Below are 27,354 nucleotides of genomic sequence, written 5' to 3'. Positions count from 1 at the left end.
ACTTCAGTTGACCTAACATGGAAGATCCCTTGCAGAGTTTTACCTTGAAGGCATTTCTAGATCCTGTCAACTTGTCAAACAGTATCAGCCATCACAGGGGATAGAGCTTAAATAGCCAGAGCAGCTGTTTCAATGTGAAAATCTGGTTGTTTGAGACACATTTCATGAAGTTTTACAATTGAGTCATCTCCTAAGTCCCCTTGCTGGGACCATAATGCTTCTACCACATTGAGAGCAAAGTTATGTTAAATGTTTGCTCTCGGTTTTGGGTAGAAGAGGTACAAATTACAAGCTTTTTATCTGAAAAATCTTAAACTAGAATATAATGGTGTGGATTGCTTTTTAAAAATAGTTTAGTTTTGTGTCTATGGGTGTTTTACTTGGGTATATGTCTGTGCCCTATACACATGCAGTAGCCATAGAACCCAGATAGATCCTTCATAACTGGAGTTACAGTTGTGAGTGCCATGTGACGGTGGGAATTGATCTGGACCCTCTGAAAAAGAATCAAGAACTTTTAACTGCCATTTCTCCAACTCCTGCTATGTATTTCTTTTGTTATTCAAATTATAAGGGGAAAAGGAATTGGGCCGATATGGCAGCCATGTTTGTTCATGAGTGTTAGAGACTGCCAATGCAAGCACTTAGGATGGGGGAGATAGACAGCGAAGCTATCCTGTCAAATATTTTTCTTTTCGGGAGCTGATTGAGTTGAATATGTGTTTAGGATAATTGGTTCTTAGAATTCAGTGAGCTGAAAAGAAGGAAAGATTATTTAATCAAGGTACTGTAGAGGCATGTGTAAAGCTGTGTTTTAAGGATGCTTGAAGCATACCTAGTGTAATCTTCCCATGTTAAGGTACTTCACTCATTGATGAGTCACTCATATTTCATTGCCTAATATCAAACAAGGTAAAACGCAGTTTAGAGATGCTTTTGCTACCGTGTTACTTATTAATCTAGCAAGAGAAGCTCTGAAAGCAGCGGGCGGATTCTCTGGTGGTTATAAGTCAAGCAGTAAGTGAGGAAGAATGTAAGAATCAGAAAACTAGTTTAGAAAGAATGACTTGAAAGCCAATGAATACAGATGATATTAAATGGTTTTGTATTTTTTCATGAGATCTTTGTTCTATATTGAGCTAAAGAACTACACATGGATTAAAATTGGCAAGTTTTTCCTCTAATGAAATGAAAGACCAGGAGTAAAAATTTGTGGACACAGCATGAAGAGCTAACAGTATTCGCAAATCTCAAATCCAGTTATCTAACAAAATTGACTTTAAAGTTATCAATGTTAAGTGTAGTCCTTATCCTCTCAAGCTTCATTTCCTTCTTCTTTGGTTCTAAGAGAAATAATGATTAATATTCCAACTGTATCCTTAATAAAAAAATCTCATAACTTACTTAGGGTTTTCTCTATGAGAAACCACATAGCATGGATTATTTTCTCCCTTCTATTGGCCTAGGACTGTTCATAATAAAAGCACACACTCAGATCTGCTTTATCTCTAGGACTTCAGACATCACCCATGTTTAAGATTCTCCTTTGCGTTTGCTTTCTGAGAGGTAAACTACTTTGAGGATTTGGGGGTTATATTTATCTCTATGACTCAAGAGGAGTGTGTGCAAGGGTATAGGAAAGGCTAACCGTGCAGTAAAAGTCTATGGAGATATGTTTGTTGATGGCATGCTATTTAGTTCTTCTTACCAGTCTATGGTGATTTGCTCATGAAAATAAAGGAGTCTGGAGTCGGTCTATCAAGGGGAAAAATACCCAGTGCGAGGGGAGTAAAGTTATTTAATCAAATCCACAGTCACTGAGCACAGGAAAACAGGAGATTGGGTCAGTAAGTAAGACCAAACAAGGAACACGCATAGCCTGTCTTTCTTTTACAGATTGGGGGAGGAAGGAATGGAAGAGATGAAAGAATAAAAAATACACCACGAATGCTTAATCTTAAAGTGAATATGTCATTTGCTCTGTATGGATACAATGTTTACAAGAAAAAGTGAATGCTATCAAGAAGCAGTTTATTGGCAGTTAATTGCAGAAACTAAGGATGCCTGTGGGGTATTTTTTTTTTTTTTTTTTTTTTTTTTTTTTTTTTTTTTTTTTTGTGATTGGTGATTGATGTAAGATAGGGAGGACCTAGTCTACTATAGGTGGTGCCACTTTAGGGATTGTTCACAGGCAAATCTGAGAGAGGCAATTCCACAATAGAAATCACCTTTTCCCAGCTACACATGGTTATGTGTCAAGTTGACAAAAATTAACCAACAAATATGTACAAAATTGGCCATCTAAAAGAAAAACAATTATTTCAAATAAAAAACATCTTATAAAGTTCTCAAAATGGATTGGATGGCATGGTAATCGCCTTGGTGGTTTTGATCTGTGCTCATACAAAACTAGTAAAATACCAGAGAAAGGATTCTCTGACCCAAGGGGGATGCAGTTGAGTGGGAATCATATGGAGACAGAGGACTGGAAAGAGGCCTGAGTCTGCAGAAGGGTAGTTCTGCATGGATTGACTTAGCATTGTAAAGTGATAGTAAATCAGCAGCTCTTGTAATCTAAACACTCGATTGTAGACAAAGAATGATGGCTTCCTTTAGAAGCTGGGGGGGGTGTTGATTCTGCCTCCTTCCTTTCAAACTGGGTGGCAGATTGCCTATATTTTAATTAATTTCCATTTGTTAAGCTGTGAATATGAGTAGCCTTCTCACTAACCCTACGTTCATTGTACAGCGAAGCATGGGTTAGGCAGGTTTCCTGATACTTCCGTGGGATTAATGTGAGCCAAGTGCAGAAATCTGCTGGGGTTATTGAAGGCTGACAATGGTGGTTCCAATGTGTGTTTATAATACACATTTTCTCCCTTACAGATATTTCATTATCTTGATGCATTTGCCAATTATGAATGTCTTTGTTGTTGCAGATACAGATGTGGTATATAAAACTGACAGCGGACACGTCATTAAATTGAACACAGAAACAAATGCTACCACATTGTTATTGGAAAACTCCACTTTTGTAAGTAATGAATAATTAATTGGTGATGCATTTCAGTGCTCATCAACAACCTCTCTATTAGTCCTTAAGTATCTGTAACTCAGCTCCAATACCTGGACAGCATGTCAGGTAGGGAATTGGGACTGGGATATCATAAGATATGGATAAAATGCTTTTCTCGCCTGTTCCATCTTCTCCTCTAACAGGTGGTTTCAGTGTTTTCTATGGTAATGCCTCGTTTCCCCAGCACATTTGTTGTAGAGGTGTCTTTTCTTGTTTAATGTTTGTTTTTTATACTGTGGTCAGGGATAGCTGACAGTGCCTTTGGGGTTTATTACTGGGGCCTCTTTCATTGGTCTGTGTGACATTTTTTTTTTTTATCATAACCATGCTGGTTTGGTTACAGCACTATAAGATAATTTGAGAGCAGGCATCACAATACGTCTAGCATTTTTCTTGCTGTTTAACATTGCCATGCTATTGCTGATCTTTGTGCTTATATGAACATTAGGTTTGCTTTTTCTTCTAGTCTTTTGAAGAATTCATTGGAATTCCTGTGCTGATTGCATCAAATGTGTAGATTGGTTTGGGTAATGTGGTCATTTTTAAAATATTAATCTTGACTATCAATTAGTATAGGTTTAGTGTCTTTTTATTACTTTCTTCCATATTTTGAAGGTTTATTATAGCAGTCTTTCATCCCCTTAATTAAGTTACTTTATTATACATTTTACTTCTTGTTAACTTAGTCTATTTCTCTCCCCAACCCTCGTGTGTGTGTGTGTGTGTGTGTGTGTGTGTGTGTGTGTGTGTGTGTGTGTGTGTGTAGGCCAGAGACTGACATCTGATGTCTTCTTTCTCAATTGTTTTTCACATTATATTTGAGATGAGTTCCCTTAGCTGAACCTGGAGCTCACCAGTTTGCTAGCCTGGATAGCCAGCAAGCTCGAGAAATCAATCTGCTTTCTTCTAGCCCTGGAATTACAAGTGTGTACTGTCACATGCAGCTTTTTACATGGATATTAGGAATCTAAATTCAGGGCCTCATATTTGCAAGGGAAACTTTTTAGCAACCAAGCAATCTACCTTGTTAAATAGGTTCATCAAATCTAAGAATTTTCTGGCGTAGATATTAAAGCCTTTTAAGTATCAGATTTTGTCACCAGCAATAGGAATAGCAATAGGAATAAGAATTAAAAATTCTTCCTTATTTATTCTGATTTTATTCTCTTGTGTCACTGCTATAACTCACTTTTGATCATAACATTGAGTGAGGCTGGGAAAAATAGGTTTTGTTTTGTTTTTTTTCTGATGTTAGAGGAAATGCTTTCAGTTTCCCCATTTGGCATAGGGTTAGGTATCATCTTATATATGGTCTTTTTATGTTGAAGTACATTCCTTCTGCTCCTGGTTTCTTCAGGGATGTTATCATGAAACAGCTTGCCAAAACTTTGTCAAATATTCGTCTGCATGGGTTGATTGTGTGATTTCTGTCTCTGGTGTGTGGCATTTCGTTTACGCATTTGCATATTGCTGAACTAATCTTGAAGCCTTAGATTGAAAGTTACTTGGTTGTGGTATATTGTTCAAGTTTTCTATCACTGTGACAAAGCACCATGACCTAAAGCAACTTAAGGGAGGAAGGGGTTCGTTCTCCTTACAATACTAGGTCACAGTCTGTTGTTGAGGAAAGTTAAGGAAAGAGCTCAAGGAAGCACCGAAGCTTGGACTGATTGCTGCTCCACACATCACTGCCCAAGGCAATCACTTCACAGCCAAAGTGAGCGAGGAAACACAGAGGGTACTGCTTGCTGGCTAGAAGGCAGACCTATGCTCAGCTAGATTTTACCTATACAGTACATGACCACCTTCCTATGGAATGGTGATGATCAGAGTGGGCTGGAACCACCCACATATCAGTTAACAATCAAAACAGTCTTTCACAGTCTGGCCCACATATTATCTTAATGTAAGTAATTCCTCAATTCAGGCTTACCTTTCAGGTGTTTCTAGGTTATGAATGTTGACACTTAAAACCAACCAGGACATGTATGATCTTTGGAATGCATTTTTGAATTTGTTTTGCAGATGTTTTATTGGGAAAATTTCACCTATATTTATGTGGTAAATTGGACTATATATTTTTATGTTACATCTTATCTAATTTTGTGTAATTTTCTCTTTATAGAATGAGTTTAAGGATGCTCTATCTCTTTGTGTTTTATGAAACATCTCCTCTGTGTTACCTCTTAAATCTTTGTTAAGATCCCACAGTTAACTTTCTTGTTTCATGGCTTTGCTTTGCTGCAAGGCAAATATTTATGCTTGCATCTCATTGGTTGCTATGACTATTTTTGTAATTGTGGGTGTCTGTCTGGTTAGTTTCATTGTCATCTTGATACATCCTAGTGTCACTGTGGAAGAGGAAACATCTAGTGAAGGACTGTCAGCACCATCAGATTGGCCTGTGGGTTTGTCAAACATTTTGACTGATGTTTGATATGGGGGGGGCAGCCCATTATGGGTGTGGCTTAGTTAGGGTTTCCATTGTTGTGAAGAGACACCATGACCCCAGCAATTCATATAAAGGAAAGCATTTAATTGAGGTGGCAGCTTACAGTTTCAGAGGTTTAGTCCATTATCATCATGGTGGGGAGCATGGCATGCAGGCAGACATAGTGCTAGCTACATCTTTATCAGAGGGCAACAGCAAGTGGAGTGACACACTGGGTGATATCTTGCGCATAAATGAGACCTCAAAGCTCACCTTCCCAGTGATACACTTCCTCTAAAAAGAGCACACCTACTCCAACAAGGCCACCCCCCCAATAGTGCCACTCCCTATGAGATTATGAGGGTCAATTACATTTAAACTACCACAGGGTGGTACTGGATTATATACTAAAGGAGGCTTAGTGGTTAAGAGCACTGAGAGATCTCCCAGAGGAACTGGGTTTCTTTCAATCATCTATGTGGTGGCTCCACCTGTGTAACTCCAGTTACAGTGGATCTGATGTCCTGGTAGTATGCACTAGGCTGTACTTGATTCTCCAGCATACATGCATGTAGACAAAACACTACATATAAGATAAACTTTTTTTAAGGAGAGGAGGCTGAAGTAGCCATGGAGAGAAAGCCATTAAGTAACCAACAATTTTAAATGTGTGTGTGTGTGTGTGTGTGTGTGTGTGTGTGTGTGTGTGTGTGAATAATTGAGTCATTAAGAACAATGAAGTGGCTGGCAGCACACACAGAGCATGAAGACCTGTGTTTCATCCCTGCTGGACCCCACATGGTGTTAGGAGAGAACTTACTCATGCAAGTGGTCTTCTGACCTCCACATATCTGACATCCACACATATATGAACACTCACAAACCTACACACAAAAATAATAAAAGTACAATAAAGTTAGTAAATAAGAGAGAACAATGACACTTTTGCTTTAAGATAATAAATCAGTTCCTACTTATCTATGAATAATTGCTGTGGATCCCACTCTTCATAGTACTCAAGGGAGAGAAAAATTATATAAGAGAGATTGCCTACTGTCTAAGAGAATGTACCTCCTTTGGAAAGATAATGTCAACCTTCATGAAAGATTGTAGAAAGCAACATAGGGCAGCCTTTAGTATTTTTTCACTAGGTGAAGGACCACTGGTCCACAGGAACATGAGAGAAGGTACAAAATCCACTGAGAAATTGTATAATAGTAGAAAGAAAGTGCTCCATAGGATAAGATAGTAAGAAAAAGAGGGGATTGGTCATGGTAAGAGTATGATCATGAAGTCCAAAGTGAAGTCAGTGTGGTTGATTTTCTGCAGCATTCCTCTAGGGAGCAAAGATCATATACATTTTCAGGGTTTTCTTTCCCTGTAGGTAACCTTTGGAAGGAGCTTGTTGTCACCCAGTTAAATTTGTGAGGTTAGGTTTCCACCTTCAGTGTGGGAATATTCTTGTGTGTGACTGATTACTGCTAGTTGTGTTACTTAGTTTAGATAAATGAAATATTTATTTTGATCACAAATTGTTTTTATTTCCTTTATAACCTATTAGTTATTTTTTAGGGTCCTTAAAATATCAAGAAAAAACTGCTGAGTTTATCATTCTATCATCCCAAATCTTGTGTTGTTAGTGCATAGTATTTCATCTCACCTCATTAATATATCCTTCATGTGATAATTAATTAGTGCATACTATTCCATCTCACCTTATTAATATTTGATATATGTGCTAATCAATTACGGCATAGTATTCCATCTAATTTTGTTATTATATCCTCCATGTGATAACTAATTAGTACATAGTATTCCATCTAACCTCATTAATTTATATTTCATGTGCTAGTTAATTAGTACATAGTATTCTATCTCAACTCATTAATATATCCTCCATGTGCTAACTAATGCAGTTTAACTATGCTTGTGACTTTTTCTTTTAAAATTCTTATGTCTACTTGTATTCTCCTCATTTACCTGTAAATCTTAGCACAGCAACATTTAGCAAATGTTGTAATTACTATTCGTATATGATGCATAGGCTCCTTAAATTTATATGTGACACAATCTAGTTCAATAGTTTATGACTCACAGCAGGATTAGAATGCAATGGAGAGAAGAAAAAAAGTAAAAGTTAGGAGAAAGGAAAATGATGTTTAGCTGCAATTAGTTAACCAAAACTTGAGAGAGAGGAAACAAAAAGCAAGGTACCTAGACATAATTTCAAAAGATTTTTTAAACCATTTCCTTCCAACACCAAGATAGTATTGTTAAGGACAATTCTGTTTTTACAGTTCTATTAGGTTAATATTTTGATTTAGCAAAGTCATTGTATTAAAAAGAATTTATCAGAACTAAGAGGTAATTTCTTCGTGTAATGAGAAATATTTTACTAGTAGTTGTAAATAATCATGATAATATTTATAACTGGAAAGACTTCTAATAAAACAGTAGCAAACCATTTGAGAAACTTTATTGATAAATATTATTTCCAGTGTATAGCAGAATAGTCTGAGGCTTAGAAAACATGTTACATAAAATATGGCTAATTATTTAGTTTTTAAAAGCTTTTCTTTACTTTTATTCCTGTGTCTATGTGCATGCCATGAGTGTTCATTGTTTATGGAGCTCAGAAGAGACCATTAGATCCCCTGGAGCTAGAGTCATAGGTAGTTGTGAGCTGCCTGAAGTGAGTGTTGGGAACCCAACAAGAGCAGCAAGAGTGTGTCACACCCATAGCATGTCTAGCTCCTGATTTTATTTTAAAATTAAGACAATTTGATACCACTTTTTCCTTCCATATTTTAAACATATCTTAAATATGATTACTGGTTACTTTAAGGTGTGTAACGGTGGGTTGAAGAATCTGAGTCAGAATAATATTGGGCATAGCTGTCAAAAATACATTATTTCCATAAATTAATGGCCCCATGACATTCTTTGTGAGTTGAGGTAGGTGAACTTCTAAGGAAGAAGAGTCCTGAAAACTTACCATTCCCTAAATATTAGGATGAAAATTTTTAGCTCCAAAACTGTTCCTAACTAGTCTAATCATTTATAAGTGTAATTTTTAGAGCCAGAACTAATTCATACAAAAGATCACGAAGAGCAACATCACAAACATCACCTATGTGTTGGCTGTGATTCTCTTATTATTGATAATGTGAGCATTGGCAGTAGTCTTGAACAAACAAACAAACAAAAGCCATATGTCATTTTGTCAAATCATTTTCAGAAATTAAAAGGGGTTTGGAAATATATATCCAAGTTTCATGTACCTAAGTATGAAGAGGGGTACTACTATAGAAAGTAATAACCAAGAGATAAGAGTGTATACATTTTAACCTTTCAAAACATATTTTAAAGGGGCTAGAGGGACAGATCAGTGATTTAGAGCACTTGCTGCTCTTCCAGAGGACCCAGGTTTATTTCTCAGCACCCATATCTGGTGGCTTAAAACCCTCTGTAACTTCAGCTTCAGGGAATATAATATCTCTGGCCTCCGTGAATACTAGTACTTGTGTATAAATACCCAACTACAGACACACATACCAGTACATAATTAAAACAATGAAAATAAGTCTTAAAATACATGTTTAAATAAACTCGTTAAAATTAATCTCAATCTGAAATAATGTCATATGTTGGAAGAGAATGTATTCCAAGAAAAATTGTAGTAGACAGACTTAGTTCAACTGTCTATTGATTATTACAAAAACAGAAACACAAACTAAAACTAGTCAGTGTATATCTTTTTGGCGCATATAAACAGGATCAGTCTACATTAAGGCTCTTGGCTTATAAACTTTCATAATGGTTATGATGTTCTTTATTGTTTTCTTTGCTGTGTCATTGTGAATACAAAATGAATTATGATATGATACAGTTTTCAGAATGATGAACATAAAAGCGGGAAAATCAGTATTGGAAGTTTTGTTTCTCTCCATACACATCTTGTGCACACACTGATTTTTAAATTTTATTTTAAAATGTGAGAAGAAACTCCATTGTCTCCATGTGTTTCAAGGACAGTATGTTATAGCTTGGTCTGAGTTATACACAAACGTCTCCCTGTGAGGAGAATGGGGCTAAAGTATATCCAAATATTCCACCCTAAATTATCATTAAGAATAACCTAGAGGGTAGATTCTGCGAAGGTATCACTCACCAGGACAATGAAGTTGGAGTTATTCTCAAAGGCAGATAAAATGAGTCATCTGGTAAAGACTTGCATGCAAGAATGCAAACCTGAGTTCTGTCCTTAGGACCTGTGTAAAATGGAAAGGAGAACTGACTTCACAGGGCTGTCTTCTGTCCTCCACACAGATGTTATGTCACAGTCACCCCAGCATACATCTCTCTCTCTCATACAATAATAATAATAATAATAATAATAATAATAATAATAATAATAAAAAATACATTTTAAATGAAAGCATTATTAATAGTGTCCATTGTTACTAATAAACCCAGCAAATAAATACATTTGAATATTTTCCTTGGACCAAAACAAGAGGTTGGAATGAATGTCATTTTCCTTTATTAGACATGACCTGCTTAAACATTTAAATGAGAGCTTAGGACTCCTTCTTCTCAGTGTCATCCTGGAGGCGTACAGTAATACTTAGACTTCCAACAACTGCCTTCGTGTAGGTCTTCCTTTGGTCCATCTGAGGCTGAAGGTGTACATCAGGTAAGAGCTGGACAATAACATGAGTCAGAATCTGCCATTGCTTTGAATATTGACCTCCTAAGAAGCCAGCATTCCAATATGTAGCCACAGCCAGTCAATTTGGAGCAATTTGATGCTGTATTTAGACACCTTTGGCCATCTGATGGCTGGTTCAGCCTTTCATTTCACTTCTGAATAATTTCACATATGGCTAACTCCAAGTCATGGAAAGCTAATTAAAACTTTTAAAGAATGTTCATTGGAGGAAGTTTGAGTTAGACAGGAAAGTAAGTTTTTAGATGTATTGCACAGTTGGGTGACCACAGTTAATGATAATGTGTATTTTGGAAGTATGGAGAATATATTTCTAATGTCTTACTGCCAAGACTAACAGATAAGTTGGCTTAAAATTACGTTACGTGTCTTGATTTAGTCTTTGCATAATATTCATGTAGAATAATTGTGTAATAGTAAATATGTGTAGTCCCTCTACTAAGTAAGATAATGATAATATATGAACATGATCACTTGCACCTGTAATCCAGGACTCAAGACCCTAAGAAAGGAACTAGGTCAGCCTGAGATACAGAATGAGACCCTGTTTCAGAAAGATGAAAAGCAATAATTTTAATAAAATGAAATTAAAAGATGATATTAATTATGCAGTCACATATCCAATTTTATATTCATTTATGGTGATTTAGGCAAACAAAATACATTTTCAAGAGACAATTGAGAGTTCTGAAGCTGGTAATGAGACCTCTCCCTCTCTTTTGGCCCTTGGGAATGTTCAACCTCTGCAGCTAAGTGATGCAGAACCCTGTGTGGGGTCAGGGAGGGTGGATTCTGAAACTTCCTAGTGCAAAAAACACATACATTTTGATAGCATAGTGGAAACATAGTAAATTAATATTGACTCTGCTTGTGAGGCACATGAGTTCAAGGAGGCTCTGGATTTTGGCAAGCACAGATTGATAATAGCAGTCCATCATACTGTCACAAAGCTTTCTCGGTTCCCGCTACTGTTTATCAAGAAATTGAGGCTTAGAAAAACAGACATCTAGAGCAGCCCTGAGAGGAAGGGAAAAAATAGCTTGACTCCTTATCCAGTGTCATTTCTAAAACGCCCAAAATCTCTTTCAAAGTCTTGTTAGTTTGTTTGTGTTTTTTGGAGACAGAGTTTCCTTATATAGTCCTGACTGTCCTGAAACTCACTTTGTAGACCAGGCTAGACTCATCCACCTCCTCTGCCTCCCAAGTACTGGGATTAAAGGTGTGTGACACCACTGCTCGGCTTTCAAAGTCATTTTAAAAAAGTCTAAGATATAAAGGAAATGGTGTTTGGTATTTTAGTTTTCCTTTTTTATTATTGTTTTTGTTCTTTTTGATACACAATTACACGAATGAAGCCCTCTCTATGCCTAGCACTGAGCACTATCATTCAAGAACACTGAGGGAACTGTAGCACAGTTAGTTCCCACCTTTCAACGACTGAGGGATCTGGATGCAGAGATCCATGACTAGGCCCCGGGTGGATCTCTGGGAGTCCAATTAGTGAGAATGAGGAGGGCTTATATGAGCGAGAATTGTTGAGACCAAGGTTGGATAAAGCACAGGGACAAATAGCCAAATGAATGCAAACACATGAACTATGAACCAATGGCTGAGGGGTCCCCACTGGATCAGGCCCTCTGAATGGATGAGACAGTTGATTGGCTTGATCTGTTTGGGAGGCATCCAGGCAGTGGGACCAGATCTTGTGCTCATTGCATGAGTTGGCTGTTTGAAACCTGGGGTCTATGCAGGATTGTTTGGCTCGGCCTGGGAGGAGGGGACTAGACCTACCTGAACTGAGTCTACCAGGTTGACCTCAGTCTGTGGGGAAGGCTTTGCCCTGGAGGAGATGGGAATGGGGGGGGGGGGGTTGGGGGGAAGGTGAGGGGGACGGGAGGGGGGGAACAAGGGAATCCGTGGCTGATATGTAGAACTGAATTGTATTGCAAAATAAATTAAAATAAATTAAAAAAAAGAATAAAAAAAAGAGTTTATAACATAAGGAAAAGAATTTGTTTTTAAGACTTAATTTTTGCTTAGTGTGTATAGGCATTTTGTCAGGATGTATGTCTCTGCATTACCTGAGGAAGCCAAAATCCCTGAAACTGGAGTTATATACGATTGTTAGCCACCATGTGGGTGCTGGGAATTGAACTCAGGGCCTCTGGAAGAGCAGCCAGTGCTCTTAGCCACTGAGTCATCTCTCCGTCAGCCAAGGAAATGTTGTGAGTTTTTTGTTTGATTGTTTATTTGTTGTTGTTGTTTTTAAAAAATAAATTGCCATAAATACTTTTAAAAACATCAGAAAATGTGCTTGTATTACACACACACACACACACACACACACACACACACACACACACACACACACACACACGCGCGCACATACACATGCCCACATTGGTTAGGTAGATCAATATTAGCTACCTAGAGGATCAATAGGTGACAGACAGACTATAGATGATAGATAGATAGCTAGATAGCTAGATAGCTAGATAGATAGATAGATAGATAGATAGGTAGGTAGATAGATGGATTAATTGATAGATAGATAGATAGAGATCTACTTGCAGGTGTCTAATAATTGAACTATGTGTTTTAGCACCATCTAATAAGGAAAATATGACCACACACATTTAAGAGAGAAAGAGCAATGTGTGGTTTTAATTTCTTCAGTTGCCTTAATTTGACCAAATTGCATTTTTATCATAGTTTAAATGTCTCAATCTCTACTACCCATGCCATGAGTATTTCTTTCCAAATAATATTGAGTTTTGTGTGTGATCTCTTTCTATCTCACTTTCTCTGTATCTCACTCTGTCTGTCTGTCTCTCTGTCTCTTTTTTCTCTATCTCTTTTTCTTCTGTCTTTTTTCTCTCTATCTCTCTTTCATTCTTACAACCACAGATATACACGGACACACATAGTCATGAACACTACCCCCCTCCCACCACTCTGTAATATTTATTACTGTTCATCTTCACTCCATGTCTCTTTCCCATTTCCCTGTGTTGATCTGAAACAAATGATCTAGTTTAACATTGAGGTTTAGCCTGGTACAGATGCCCATGCCTGTCATTGAGTGTTCAGCCTGGGCTGCTTAGTGGGGTTTCGGCCAGTATAGGTTACAGAGTTGTCTCTGCTTTGAAGCAATGGAATGTACTTTCAGTTCACATCTTCTGCCCACAGATGCCACACATTTGCCCTGCTCTGCCTTTTGCTTCTGCAGTGTAGGGTTTGGCAGCACATTATCCCACATTCCTGCATCATAGCATCTCAGACAGAAAGTTGATCCTTCCTTTAGTTCTAAGCAACTCAACATGCGAGTCTTTCCCTTATTGAACTGAAAATTCTCCCTTTTTGTCCAAAAATAGCACTTTTATTGCTACCTTCAAATATATTCAGTGGCCTGCATCATGGCTGTTGAGCAATGAGATCTTTATTAGATAAAATTAGAGTTACCTGAACCCAGGTGTAATTATTACTTTGCTATTGTTGTCATAAAATACCTTGGCAAAAGCAGCTTCAGAAAGAAAAGATTTATTTGGGCTATGGTTTCAAAGGCATAGAGTCAGAGAAGCATGGCAACAGAAAGAAGCTGGCTGGTAGCATTTTATCCTTACATAGTGTCTTAGTTAGGGTTTCTATTGCTGTGAAGAGACACCATGACCACAGCAACTCTTATAAAGGTAAACATTTAATTGTGGTGGCTCCCTTACAGTTCAGAGGTTTAGTCCATTATCATCGTGGCAGGGAGTATGGCAGTGTACAGAGGGACATGGCACTAGAGAGGTAGCTGAGAGTTCTACATCTTGACTCACAGGCTACAGGAAGTGGTCTGTCTCACTGGGCATGATTTGAGCATATATGAGACCTCAAACCCACCTCCATAGTGACCCACTTCCTCCAACAAGACCACACCCACTCTAATAAGGCCACATCTCTTAATAGTGCCACTCCTTTTGGGGGCCATTTTCTTTCAAACCACCACATATAGGAAATAGGAGAACAGAAATTGGGACTACTCTACATACCCTCAATATCTGTCACAAGTGACCCACTTTTCCCAACAAGATTCTACTTTCCCTAACCTTCCCAAACAGCAGCAATAAGTAGAGACCAGATAATCAAATACACAAGGCTATGAGGGACCTTTCTCATTCACGCCTCAATGCCAAGCATCTAGACATTTGAACAGTCAGTCTTATAACCAAGATAACTGATAAGAGTAACAGTGGGTAACATGCACAGCATGGATAAATTTCACAGAGGATGAGTGACCTCTCTCATGGGATGGAAAAGTATAGTATGAGATGTTTCCTTGTTATGTAAAATGGAAAAAAAACAGACTTTTAAATTCAGTACTTTCCTATTTCTGGAAATTTTCACTTAAGATTTTTTTTTTATTTTCTTGAGTATGGGTAAATGAAAAAAATTTCAATTTCTGTTTTTATAATTTACTAAAAAACTTTCAGATCTTAGATGTCTGTTAACTGGTTCCACACTTTTTTTGCAGATCTCTGTGTTCAAATTATTTGCCTATGTTAAACTGGTTTGTATTTTTATTGTTTCTTTATGTATTAGAAATGCAGATTTCTTATTTGATAATGTCTGTAGTTTAATTAAAAAAGCATGTGTGCGTGTGTTGCTCTTGCATGTGTATCTGTGTCTCACATGTGTGCAGTGTTTATGGGGTCAGAAGAGAACAACAGCAGCTCCCCTGAAACAGGAGTTACAGACTTGTCGTTGATGGGAGTCCAATAATAACCCGGTCCCTCTGGAAGAGCAGTCAGCGCTCTTAACTGCTGAGATTATCTCTCCAGATCCTATTTCTATATTATTTTCTAAAATATATGTGTTATATTAAATATATTAAATATCTACTTCAGTAGTACGCGCACACACACACAAAAATCCCTCCATCCCTCCATCACATCTCTCTCCTCTGTATGTTTGCTTCCAGTGCTGTCACATATAAATACATACATATATATATATATATATATATATATATATATATATATGTGTGTGTGTGTGTGTGTGTGTGTGTGTGTGTGTGTGTGTGTGTATGAATATATATAATACCACACACAACCAATACTACTTTATAATTAGTGATTATGCCACTGTTATCTATAATCAATAGTAGGGATTTATATAAAAGTGTTTTCTGCCTTTCATAAGTCCATGTAGTCATCTTCTGTAATTTACTTTGCATCTTCCTATGGCTGAAGCTGCTGTCCTCTGCCTTTATCCCAGAGTCTCTCCCTGGCAGGGTCTGATGGTCATGGGTACTCTGATGCTATGCATATCTGGAAAATCCCTACTTTCCCCATTCCTGCACTCTGCTTTTCTCAGGGAAGAGTTCTTTGTAAATAGTATTTTTCATTAATCCTTAACCAAAGTAGGGCATTTCCCGTAGGGCCTAAATGGCTTCTTAGTCGATGACTCTTACAGGGATTTCATATATGTGATGTCATTTTCTCTTCTTATTTTCATGATTACCTTTCTGTTTGTTTGTTTTTTCCATATGACTCTCACAAAGTCTATTTTAGGATTTATATTTTTTATTTTGAACAATTCTGAATTTGTTGATGGTCTTGAAGAGGACAATGAACGTTCATTAAAGGGAAAATACTCACAAGTTTTTGAAATTTCTTTTTGTTCCTTTTTCTTTCTCATCTCTTTCTCAAGAATTTTTAGTCCATTTTACAGTCTATAATATTCTTTAATAAAACAGAAGCTTATTTGTTTAGCTCTAGAACTCAATACAATAATTCTTTATGATATTTGATGTTTTCTCCACAATGAATACAATCACATTTCCATTCTGAAATAAAATGACTTAGATGTTGCCATCTTGAGTACTTTGTATCATCATCATCATCATCATCATCATCATCATCATCATAGTTGTCTTAGTTAAGGTTTCTATGGTTGTGAAGAGACACTGTGACAATAGCAATTCTTATAAAGGACAGCATTCAATTCAAGTGGCGGCTTATAGTTCAGAGGTTTAATCCATTATCATGGTGGGGAGCATGTCAATATGCGGGAAGATATGTGCTGGAGAAGAAACAGTTACATGTTGATATGCAGACAACAGGAATTAGACTGTCTCACTGGGCATGGCTTGAGCACATATGGTACCTTAAAGCCTGCCTCGACAGTGACACACTTCTTCCAACAAGACCACATCTACTCCAACAAAGTGATATCTCCTAATGTTGCTACTCCCTTTGGTGGCCATTTTTTTCCAACCATTACAAGCATCATTATCATTATCACTTAGCTCTCTCATAATCATCATCATCATCAATCACCATTACCAGTTACTCTGTCTGAGTTAGCTTTATCAACTTTATCTAGCCTAAAGTTATATGAGAGAAAAATCTTGATTGAGGAATTTCGTAATTCAGATTGAATGGTGGGCATGTCTGAGAGGGGACTTATCTTGATTATTAATTGATGCAGGAAGGCCCACCCCAATGTGAGTGGTACTATTTCTAGGGAAGTGATCCTGTAGAAGAAAGCAAGATACACATCAGCCTGTGTGTGAGCCAGCAACATCATTCTTCTTCCACAGTTTCTCATTTATTTTCTTGGCTATGAGTGAATTTTGTCAGATGCAGTCCTGCCTATAATAACAAACATACCTGGTTTTGAGTTCCTGTTTTAAATTCCTGCCCTGACTTTGTTCAGTGATGGATTGTGACCTGGAAGTATAAGATCAATAAAACCTTTCCTCCTCTAAGTTGCTGTTGGTCAGAGTGTTTCATCACAGCAGCAGCGAGGAAATTAGAATTGACTCTTGAGTTAACTGACTCATTGCAACCTCATCAACCACTTTTGCAGAAAATCAACAGACAGTGAGTGACATGAGTTAGGAGAAACTGAGGAGAATCCCACCTACTATCAGTTCCACACTATGACTTTACAAATCATTTATAGCCATTTTCAAAACTCCCAGAGTATCCTCATATCATTTTTTAAAATTTGTGTTACTGTTTCAATATGCCTCTTAGAACACATATGTTGTAAATCTGTTTATCTTGGCAGTACAGGGGAATGAACCTATGGCCTCTGGTATACTAGGCAAATGTTCTAGCACTGTTATAGTCACGGCCTAAATCTGTTTTTGTTAGTGCACTGATGATTGCATTCTTTTTCCGTTAAGAAGCATAAAAAGAAAACAAAAGTGTTTGAGGGAAAATATGCCTCTGGTATGTACCATTGACTTAAGCAAAATGTCAAGGGAGAAAAATGCCCAAGTTAAATAAATAAATCATTGCATTATATTTTAAGAAATTATGAAGAGCATTTTTACCTAAAGAAGTATAATTATAAGCAGTGGAGAATGAGTAAGGAGATGGACTTGATTATAAACAAAGACACCTGTGGTGATATTGTGTTTTCCAAAATATTATGCACCCTAATATACTTATCTGGGGTCAGAAAACAGAACAGCCACTAGATACAGAGGCCAGAAAATGGTGGACACACACCTTTAATCCTAGCATTTCCAAGGCAGAGATCCATCCAGATCTCTGTGAGTTCAAAGCCATGCTGGAAACAGCCAGGCATGGTGACTCACACCTTTAATCCCAGGAAGTGAAGGCAGAAAGCAGAAAAGTATATGAGGCATGAAAACCAGGAACTAGGTTTGGTTAAGCTTTTAGAGGCTTCCAGTCTGAGGAAACAGGATAAGCTGAGGAATTGGCAAGGTGAGGTGGCTGTGCCTTGTTCTGCTTCTCTGATCTTCCAGCAGTCACCCCAATACCTTGCTTCAGGTTTGTTTTTATTAATAACACCTTCTAATGATTCGTGTTACAGATGCCAGACTGGTGTCAATTGTAAAGGGAAAAAAAAACTCACTCAGAATCTTACTGTGTTACTTATAAAGAAAATGTTCTCCTTTGCTTGTGCAGATTAACTAAACATTTACATACACCTTTTATGGTAGTTCCTAAGTCAACACAAAGAAAACAGATAATATTCACTGCAAGCCCATTGTTTCAAAAAACAAAGGACCCATTTGTATAAGTCAAAAGTAAATCAGGGTCTATTTTTATTTGTGTTTCTTTATTTTCAGTGTTTTATTGTGCACAACTTCACCCATGATTAATATGTATTACTTATAAATGTAACAGTGAAGAGGGTGGCTGGTTTTTGCCTCTGATGGTAGAATGCTTTCTTAACATGCATGAAGCCCTAGTTTCATATACAGCACCACATAAACCAGGCATGGGGCATTTGCTGGCAATCCCAGTCACTGAGAGGTAGAGGCAGCAGGATCTGAAGTTCAAGTTGAAAGACCCTAACCCTTCAGGTGTACACCCCCCAAGCCCCAGGAGAATAAGAAACTTAAAAAAAAAAAAAAACTACTTCCAAGGGCAACCTGACTCAGCCATTATTCAACCACCCCTGCCACAATGTAACAATGTAAAGAGATCTCTGTTAAGAGATGTGCTCAACTGTGACTGGGATAATTGCAAGTGTTCCAAGAAGGACCACTGTGACCTTTGTGTAAACTCCACTCCCACCCTGATAACCCCCTTGTGGTTTCAGGAAGAATGTTCATGTGGACGTGACTGTGCCCACTCTGTGATCACCCTGTGATCAGGCCATGATCTTATGAAATTAGCCTCTAGACGTAAATCAACTGAAATGAAATTGTATGGGAATTGTAATCTTATCTTACGGTTTTGTGGGTTTTTCCTTTAAAAGTACCCATGTGATTGCAATAGGCACGACTCTTGCTCTCAGAACAAGAGTAGCCCGTCTGTACAGTCGCTTCTTCAATAAACCTCATGCTGTTGCATCAACTGGACCGGAGTCTGGGTTCTTGGGGCACCCACTTGAGACCCTAGATTTTGGGGTCTATCAAAGTCATCTTCAGATACATAGTAAGTTTGAGGCTAGCCTGGGATACATGAGAATCTGTCTTTAACAATTCAGAATGAAGAAGTGGTGGGAGTTTCTAGTTTAGGGGCTAAAAGTACTTGTTTTATAAATCTGATTTTGAACCACAAAACATTTCAATCTTCACAGGAAGTTCCATTTAGCACAATTGGTCAAGATGAATATATAACAGAAATATTTTCCTTGTGGTCCCTCAGTACTCCTTTTTGAAGGTAGTTTTGTGAATATCTGTATCTGTCCATGATAGTTCATCTGTATATAGCTTCATAGGTTTAAATATGTATAATCTCCCAAGATATACACACTCATGTGTGGATATGCACATTATGTTGTGTCTTTGTATATAGTGGTATTACGAGTTTCCACTATTTGGAACAAGCATTCCTTTCTACCTTCTCCCTTTCTCCACACTCCCTCTCTCTTTCTCAGGGTCTCATCTATTCCAAGCTTGCCTTAAACTCACTATGTAGCCAAGGATGACCTTGAACTCTTGATCTTGCTTCCACCTTCTGAGGGCTGGGATTACAAGTGTATACCATTACAGTCAATCTATTACATGTTGGGGATAGAAACCAGGACTTCTTGCCTAATAGTCAAGCACTCTACCAAATGAACCATACCCTCAGTTCCTTCTATCTGTGTACATTTAGTAATATAATTTACATGTATGATTTTTAAAATGTTTCCTTTTAGTAGTATTCAATCACTGAGTCAAATTACTTTGCCTGATGTATTATCATTTCTTTGTTTACTTATTACACATCCTTTTCACAGAAAATAATGTTGTATGCCATTTTTGAAATATATTTGTAGGGTCAATTCATAGCAGAGTTATTGAAAAACAAAAGGAAAGGTGAGCTAGAAATTCAGTGTGCAATGTCAAAATGCATTGACCACATACCTAAGAATAGCATATCCTATTTCCTGTTACTGGTGTCTCTGCAGTAATAGACATTCCCATGATCATTTGACTGATGGAATGTGATTTCACTGTGGCAGTGAATTAAATTCATTTAATTGTGAGATTGAATCACAAATTCTACAACCTGTGATGATTTTTCTAAGTTCTCAGGGGTAAGTCTTCCATATTGGATACTATATTCTATACTGTTATTAGATGTTTTAATTTATTCTGAAACTCATTAAAATCCTTCTTTCACTAGAAAGTTAAAAGTCTCTGTGAGCTGGGATGATGGTTCAATAGTTAAGAATCCTTATTACTCTTATAGAAGACATGGGTTTGTTTCCTAGCACTCACATTGGGCAGGACACAACCATATATAACTCCCAGAGACCCAACCCACTCTTCTGTGTTTTGTGGACATAATACATTGTGGTATGTGCACACACAGAGACACACATACATAAAGGTAATATTTAGACACATAAAATTATTGCCTGTGATTTAATTCTCATAGTAGGTCTGTAACTGTCATTTGTTGCTATAAAAGACGTGAGTGAATGAAATGGAAATAAGAATGATGGAAGGAATTATGGGTAAAAATCTATAGTAAATTAATTCAGCTACCTGTCTGTGGTTGTTTGAATATAATGGACCACCATAGTATCATAGGGAGTGGCACTATCAGGAGGTGTGGCTTTGATGATTCCTATGCTCAGGATACTGCCCAGTGACACAGTTAACTTCCTGTTGCCTGCCAAGATATAGCCATCACCACATCTACCTGCATGCAACCATGCTCCCTGACATGAGGATAATGGAGTGAATGTCTGAAACTCTAAGCAAGCAGCCCCAATTAAATGTTTTCTTTATAAGAGTTGCCATGGTGTCTCTTCACAGAAATGGGAAACCCTAAGACAGGTACCAGGAGTGGGATATTGCTGTGATAGGTCAGAGTGTGTGTTTGTTTGTAGGAATTTGGACTTTAGTGCTTTGGGTTAGGAAAGCAGTGGAATGCTTTAAGCACTTAATGGGGCATATTAGTAGGAACATGGAAGACAGTGGTACTGAGTTTGATTTGATGAACTGTGTGTGTGTGTGGGGGGGGCTACCTCAAGAAGTTTCAGAGAAAAAGAATTTTAGTTTGTTGCCTAGAGATCATTCTTGTGATATTTTGGTGAAGAAAGTGGTTGCCTTTTGCCCTTTTCCAAAGAGTCTGCCTAAGGCTAAAGTGAACAGTTTTGGATTAATTCCAATGGCAGAAGAAGTCTCAAAACAGCCTAGTGTAGGTGCTGTCATATGGTGTCTAGTGGTAACCCTATTGAAGGTTTATAATGAAAAGGAGCAAACTTGGCTGGGCGGTGGTGGTGCATGCCTTTAATTGCAGCACTTAGAAGGTAGAGGCAGGCAGATCTCAGTGAGTTTGAGATCAGCCTGGTCTACAAAGCAAGTTCCAGGACAGGCTCCAAAGCTACACAGAGAAACCCTATCTTGAAGAAGAAAGGAAGACAGAAAGAAAGAGAGAGAGAGAGAGAGAGAGAGAGAGAGAGAGAGAGAGAGAGAGAGAGAGAGAGAGAGAAGAGAGAGAGAGGAAGAGAGGAAGAGAGAAAGAGAAAGAGAAAGAAAAAAGGAAGGAAGGAAGGAAGGAAGGAAGGAAGGAAGGAAGGAAGGAAGGAAGGAAGGAAGGAAGGGAGCAAACTGAGCAGCATAAATTACAAATGAAATTTTTAGAGAGAAAAAGATCATCAGCAAGTAGAGTAGAGCTAAATTGTGTGTTCAAGGAGATAAACAGATTAGGAAATGGAATACAGGGAGTGGTGACCTTTGGCCAAGATCACAGTGAGCTAAGTCTCCAACTTGTGGAAAGAAACTAAATAAAACTTTAGAGCCGGGTATTGTGGGGCACACCTTGGATCCCAGCACTGGTAAGGCAGACGCTGGTTTATCTCTAAGTTTGAAGTCACCTTGGTCTACAGAACAAGTTTTAGGACAGACAAGCTTGGGCAATGAAAGGCAGAAAGTTGGTGAAGATGTAATTGAAAGAGGGGGCCATGTTTCTGCCCCGCTAAGCAGCAGAACATGGCAGCTTTGGCCACATGGTTCTGATTTAAGTTAAGGAAAGAATAAATGGGTTATGGATTTTGCCTTCATGCCGAAAGAAAGCTGCTGAGGCCAGGCAGGAGTCAGGGGTGTCCCTGAATGGAGTCCAAGTGGACAGGCCATTGCATGAAACTGTTAAGTTGAAGATGTTAGAGATGCCCGAGTTATGGGATAGCTGTCAAGGAGAGCTGCTAACAGGGAATGGAACCATCCCAAAATAAAGAAGTATGTTGCAGTCAACAGATATGAATGAAGTTGGAAATCTGAAGAGCATTTTGGCATCAGATATGGAGATAAAGAGTTTGTCCAACTTGTTTGTGGTCTTGCTTTGGTCCAGTATTTTCTCATTCTACTCCCTTCCCTACATTTTGGGATGGCAATGCATGTCCTGTGCCATTATATGTTGGAAGTATGTGATCTGTCTTTTTATTTTATAGGGGATTACAGTTAAGAGATAGTATGAATCTCAGAAGAGACTTTGAATTTTGGACTTTTAAACATTGTTGAGACTGTGACAGACTATGGAAACTTTTGAAGTTGGACTAAATGCACTTTGTTTATGATATTGTTACAAGCTTATGGGGGCCAGGGAGTGGAATGTGGTAGTTTGAATGTAATTGGCCCCCATGATATCATAGGAAGTGGCACTATTAGGAGGTGCGGCTTTGCTGGAGTGGGTTTAACCTTGTTGGAGGAAATGTCTCACTGTGGGGACAGACTTTGAGGACTCCTATGCTCAGCGTACCACTCAGTGTCTTAGCTGACTTCCTGTTGCCTGCAAGCCAAGTTGTAGAGAGTGCTGTGTCTGCCTGCAGGCCATCATGCTTCCCAACGTGATGATAATGGAATGAACCTCTAAAACTGTAAGCAAGCCAATCCAATTAAATGTTTCCTTATAAGAGTTGCCATAGTCATGATGTCTCTTCACAGCAATAGGAAACCCTAACTAAGACACTGTCTGACTCAAGTACATCTCTGAGAAGTACTTGGCAATGCAACCCTTAAATGTTTCCTCAACTTTGTTAACAAAATAAACTTAAAAATAATAAAATTTAAAACCATAGAAGCTAAGTAGCTTATTCACACCTTGGGCTTCATTTGAGCCAGGATATTTAAGAACAGGAAGACAGAGATTAATCTTATAATTTGTCTATTTCATAAGATGGCAAAGCTAGTCTCTCCTTCTGACAATATGGGAAAAGGAAGAAATGCCTTCCAGCTCTGCACCTTTTGCAAACTTAGTAGGAACAAGTTGAAGTAATAGGTATCAGCACCTCTCTTCTCTCTCTCTCTCTCTCTCTCTCTCTCTCTCTCTCTCTCTCTCTCTCTCTCTCTCTCTCTCTCTCACACACACACACACACACACACACACACTATATATGTGCAATTTTTTCTAACTCATAACTGGGACCATCAATAGTGAATTATGAATAGAGTAGTCTTATCCTTCCCTGCTAAAGCATTATCTGCTAATGGATTCTGGCTGGAGAGCAATTATTGTCTTCAGTTGTGCGCCCTACAGCAGGCCACCGGTCTCCAATAGATAGTTCAAAACTCATGGTCACATAGATAATTCTGTTTAATCTTAATGGATCTAAAAAAAAAATGAACATTTGAAAGAGAATAGTACAGAAGAGAGGTGTCAAGAGGAGTAGGAGGGGGATTAGTGATGGTGAGAGTATAAGGTATTCATAATACACTTTATACATTAATAAAATTGTCATATAACAAATTCAATTGACAAAATATTTTTAATAAAGAAATTACTACAGAATGCTAGAATTTCAGTAATTTGCTATTAGACAAGTGTAGTCCAAACATCTTATTTATTAAGCACCATTTCAGAAATGCTATAAAGCATTGTAGTTAAAAAAAACAGATCCAGAATTTATAGTATTCCCAAAACTTTTACTGTCTCTAAAATCATACACACATACATGCACACACACACACACACACACACACACACACACACACACACACACACACACAATTTTCCCTGTGTCTGTGGTATATGCATTCATTTATGTAGCTGCACTTGGCATGTAGACGTGGAGCCAAAGTTTAACATTGGTGTGTTCCCCAATTGCCTGCCATCTTTTGTGGTTTTGAGACAGCATCTCTAGAGTCTGGAGCTAGTCACTTCAGCTAGAATGACTGGCCATTGAACCTTTGATGCCCCTGTTTTCTCCTCACAAGCGTACATCAAAAAACCTGCCTTTTACATAGATACTGGTGATCTGAACTCAGGGTCTTGCTCTTGTGCAGTAGGCACATTATCCACTGAACCAGCTCCTTACTCTCTTTCTGTGGACTCTATTATCCAATGTACTTGTACTTGAATGTAACAGAGCAATTTAGGAGAGAAATATATGTGAAATATATTAAGCATTAAGATAATTTGAAAAGTCATTAGAGCAGCACAAACTGAATTTCAAAAAAATTAATTTACATAAATATGTAAGTCACACTATCCCTGTCTCTCTTCACCCAGAGCCTCTGGAGTTTGTCAACATTTTCTGGTAGAGAAATGCTGGCACATTTCCCTTCAAAGTCACCCTGCCTGTTCTACTTAAGCTATTGCTAGAGCTCAGTGGCCAATAAGTTTTACCTTCTGTTAAAAATAAAAATTGTGTAGTATAGTATATGGCCTATGATCTAAATCAATAGAACATTATCATGGGTATTTACATTCATTGAGCAGTGGAGATCTATGTGAAATATCTCTCATGGGTTACTGGGTACAGATTTACTATTCTGAAAAACAGAACACCTAGCCATGGAGCTGGTGAAGTGATTCTTTTAAATCCGTGTTTAAAAAAAATAAAACTGGCCATGATAGTGTGTGCTTATAATCTCAGTATCAGGGAGTCTGAGGCGGGATCATGTCCATGGTCCTTTATGGTTCATGCCTAGCTTACTTGTAAGTTCCAGACCAATGGCAAAGCCTATATCAAAAAGAAAGGTGGAAAGTAACTAAGGAACATTAGCAAAGGTTGACTTGCTGCCTCCACTTACATATTTACACATTGTACTCCCCACCCCACCCCACACACAAACATACAAAAATGAATACTCATCATAATTCAGAATTACCTTGTTGTACCATGGAAATGTCTGCATTGTGTTGTTTTATAAAAGATTACACTATCCATAAAATGTCAGGTGCCAAGGAGAAACAAACAATAGAAAGAGATCAATATGTTTGTAAAACACAATGTTATATTGCAAAGAAACGGAATGGAAACTCTGTCCTGATTAACTGAGCAGCAAAGGAAGGGGAGGAGTAAAGTACAAGCAACACAAGATCTGAGTTTTAAATTCCCTACAGGTAAGCAGACTTGTAACTGCGGGAAACAAATCCAGGTCTTGTCCAGAGCTATAGAAGGAAAACCTTTCTGTTCACTTCGTGCCTATTGCTTTTCTGCAAACCAAAATGTAAAGAATAGTAATAAGAGCCCACATTTGACATCAAAACATGTTTGTGCTTTGATAGTCTTTCCAGCTTCTATTTCTTTTTAAAAGATTTCACATTGATTGATTGATTGATTGAGTGTGTGAGTGTGTGTGTGTGTGTGTGTGTGTGTGTGTGTGTGTGTGTGTGTGTGTGTGTGTGTGTTTTTGGCACATGTGTGCTATAGCTAAGGAATTTTTGACAGGCGATGGCTTCTAGAAAGGGGGAGTCTGTTTTCTACAGGAATGTGGACGCTGTTAGGTTAGCCATACTCCATGGGATGGCTCTGTACCCATGCACATATGAGTAGCACTAATTGGATTCAATACATTATAAAAAGAATAAAATGTATATTTGACCAAAAAAGTTAATGCTTTACTTTTTCCAGTACAGAGAGCTACCCTGTGGAAGTACCCTGATTGGGTACTTCTGCTTAGTTTTGTATTATATATGGAGAGATGCTTATACATACTTTCAATGTCAACTTATTCCAAAAATCTTGAGTAACACTTGCCCAAATTGAACAGTTCTCTAATGTAGTTTCCTAACATTTAAGGCCACCACATCTTTCTTATCAACTCTGTTCATTTTAATCTCCTTCCTGGTTCTTTCTATCCAGTCCTTGTCAACCTGGAGTCATGCAAATGTGTGTGTTCCATTTTCTGGAACTTCTGACATTTCAGTTTGTATTCAGTGATTTCTTGCTGTGATCTTCAATATCTGACATGTTGGAACACCATCATCATCCTGTTCCTAACTGTAGTTATAATGTCTGTGACAAAAGTGAATCATTGCACCGAAGCCTCTTAATAGGGACATTACTGTGGCAATAAAAGATGTAAAATGCAATTTCAAACAATCTACAAGAGTGATGATGGAAACAGTGATCAATCCTTTGAGGAACTGCAAGTAGAACTCTCTTTGGTGTGGTCAGATTTATCACTTATGCTATGAAGAATAGAAGCTTAATAGTTTATATTTAGGTCTTCAAAAATCCTTCCTGGTATGTGTATGTATGTGTCTGAGTATGTGTGTGTTATGTGTATGTGTACGTAGTTGCCTACAGAGGCCTAAAGAGGGCACCAAATTTCTGAAGCTAGAGTGTGAGCCACCCAAATAGAGACTGGTAATCAAATGCTTGTCCTCTGGAAGAACAGTATGCAGTTGTACCCTCTTATTCGTCTCTCCAGCATAAAAGACACAAGCTTAAATGAGAAGTATTAAAAAGGAGTTTAGAGAAATACAGTTTAAAGAAGGAAAAGGAAGAGGCAAAGATATTATATCAAGTGGAGATGAACATGTGTGAGAAAAAAAATCATTCTGAGGATATAAAACTGTTGTCATGGTGTCCTGTGACCATATCTGCAGCATGTTATAGTGTTTTAAAGCTAAATCTCAATCTTATGATTTTACCAATAAAGACTCAGGAGTAAAATGTTGGGGTGAAAACCTGCTAGCTCAGAGAGGCAGAGGAGCAACCAGCTAATCTTCCTCCCTAGCCAGCTCTCCTTTCACCACTTCAAAACAAAAAGACCATCAGACTCAAAGGTCCTCCTCATTGTGCATTTCTCTATCCATTTTCCAAATTCTCTCTAACCCTCTATGGCTACTTTTGTCAAACAGTTTCTGGCCCTGCCTCTTGACCCAAGGTTGATTTTATTCATTTAATGCTATCTTGGGACTGACAGTACAATCAAATATCCCACAACACTGTAGGTCAAGGTAGAAAGATAATGACTTA

At 37.9% G+C, this 27,354-nt stretch overlaps 1 protein-coding gene across 3 annotated transcripts in view; it reads left to right on the top strand.

The window, feature by feature from the left end:
• The window catches only part of Dpp10 (dipeptidyl peptidase like 10), a 725,523-nt gene that overhangs the window by 338,951 nt on the left and 359,218 nt on the right, over positions 1 to 27,354 (top strand). For all 3 annotated transcript variants that reach the window (XM_052736764.1, XM_052736765.1, XM_052736766.1), the window contains one exon: positions 2,940 to 3,034. In XM_052736764.1, coding sequence (XP_052592724.1) covers positions 2,940 to 3,034 — 95 coding nt within the window. The remainder of the gene's footprint in view (positions 1 to 2,939; positions 3,035 to 27,354) is intronic.

This window comes from Peromyscus californicus, unplaced genomic scaffold (assembly GCF_007827085.1).
Source record: "Peromyscus californicus insignis strain IS unplaced genomic scaffold, ASM782708v3 Scaffold_14__1_contigs__length_90479793_seg_2, whole genome shotgun sequence".
Lineage (NCBI taxonomy): Eukaryota > Metazoa > Chordata > Mammalia > Rodentia > Cricetidae > Peromyscus > Peromyscus californicus.
Note: the sequence above shows the minus strand (reverse complement) of the source record. Positions and strands in the feature narration are given on the sequence as shown.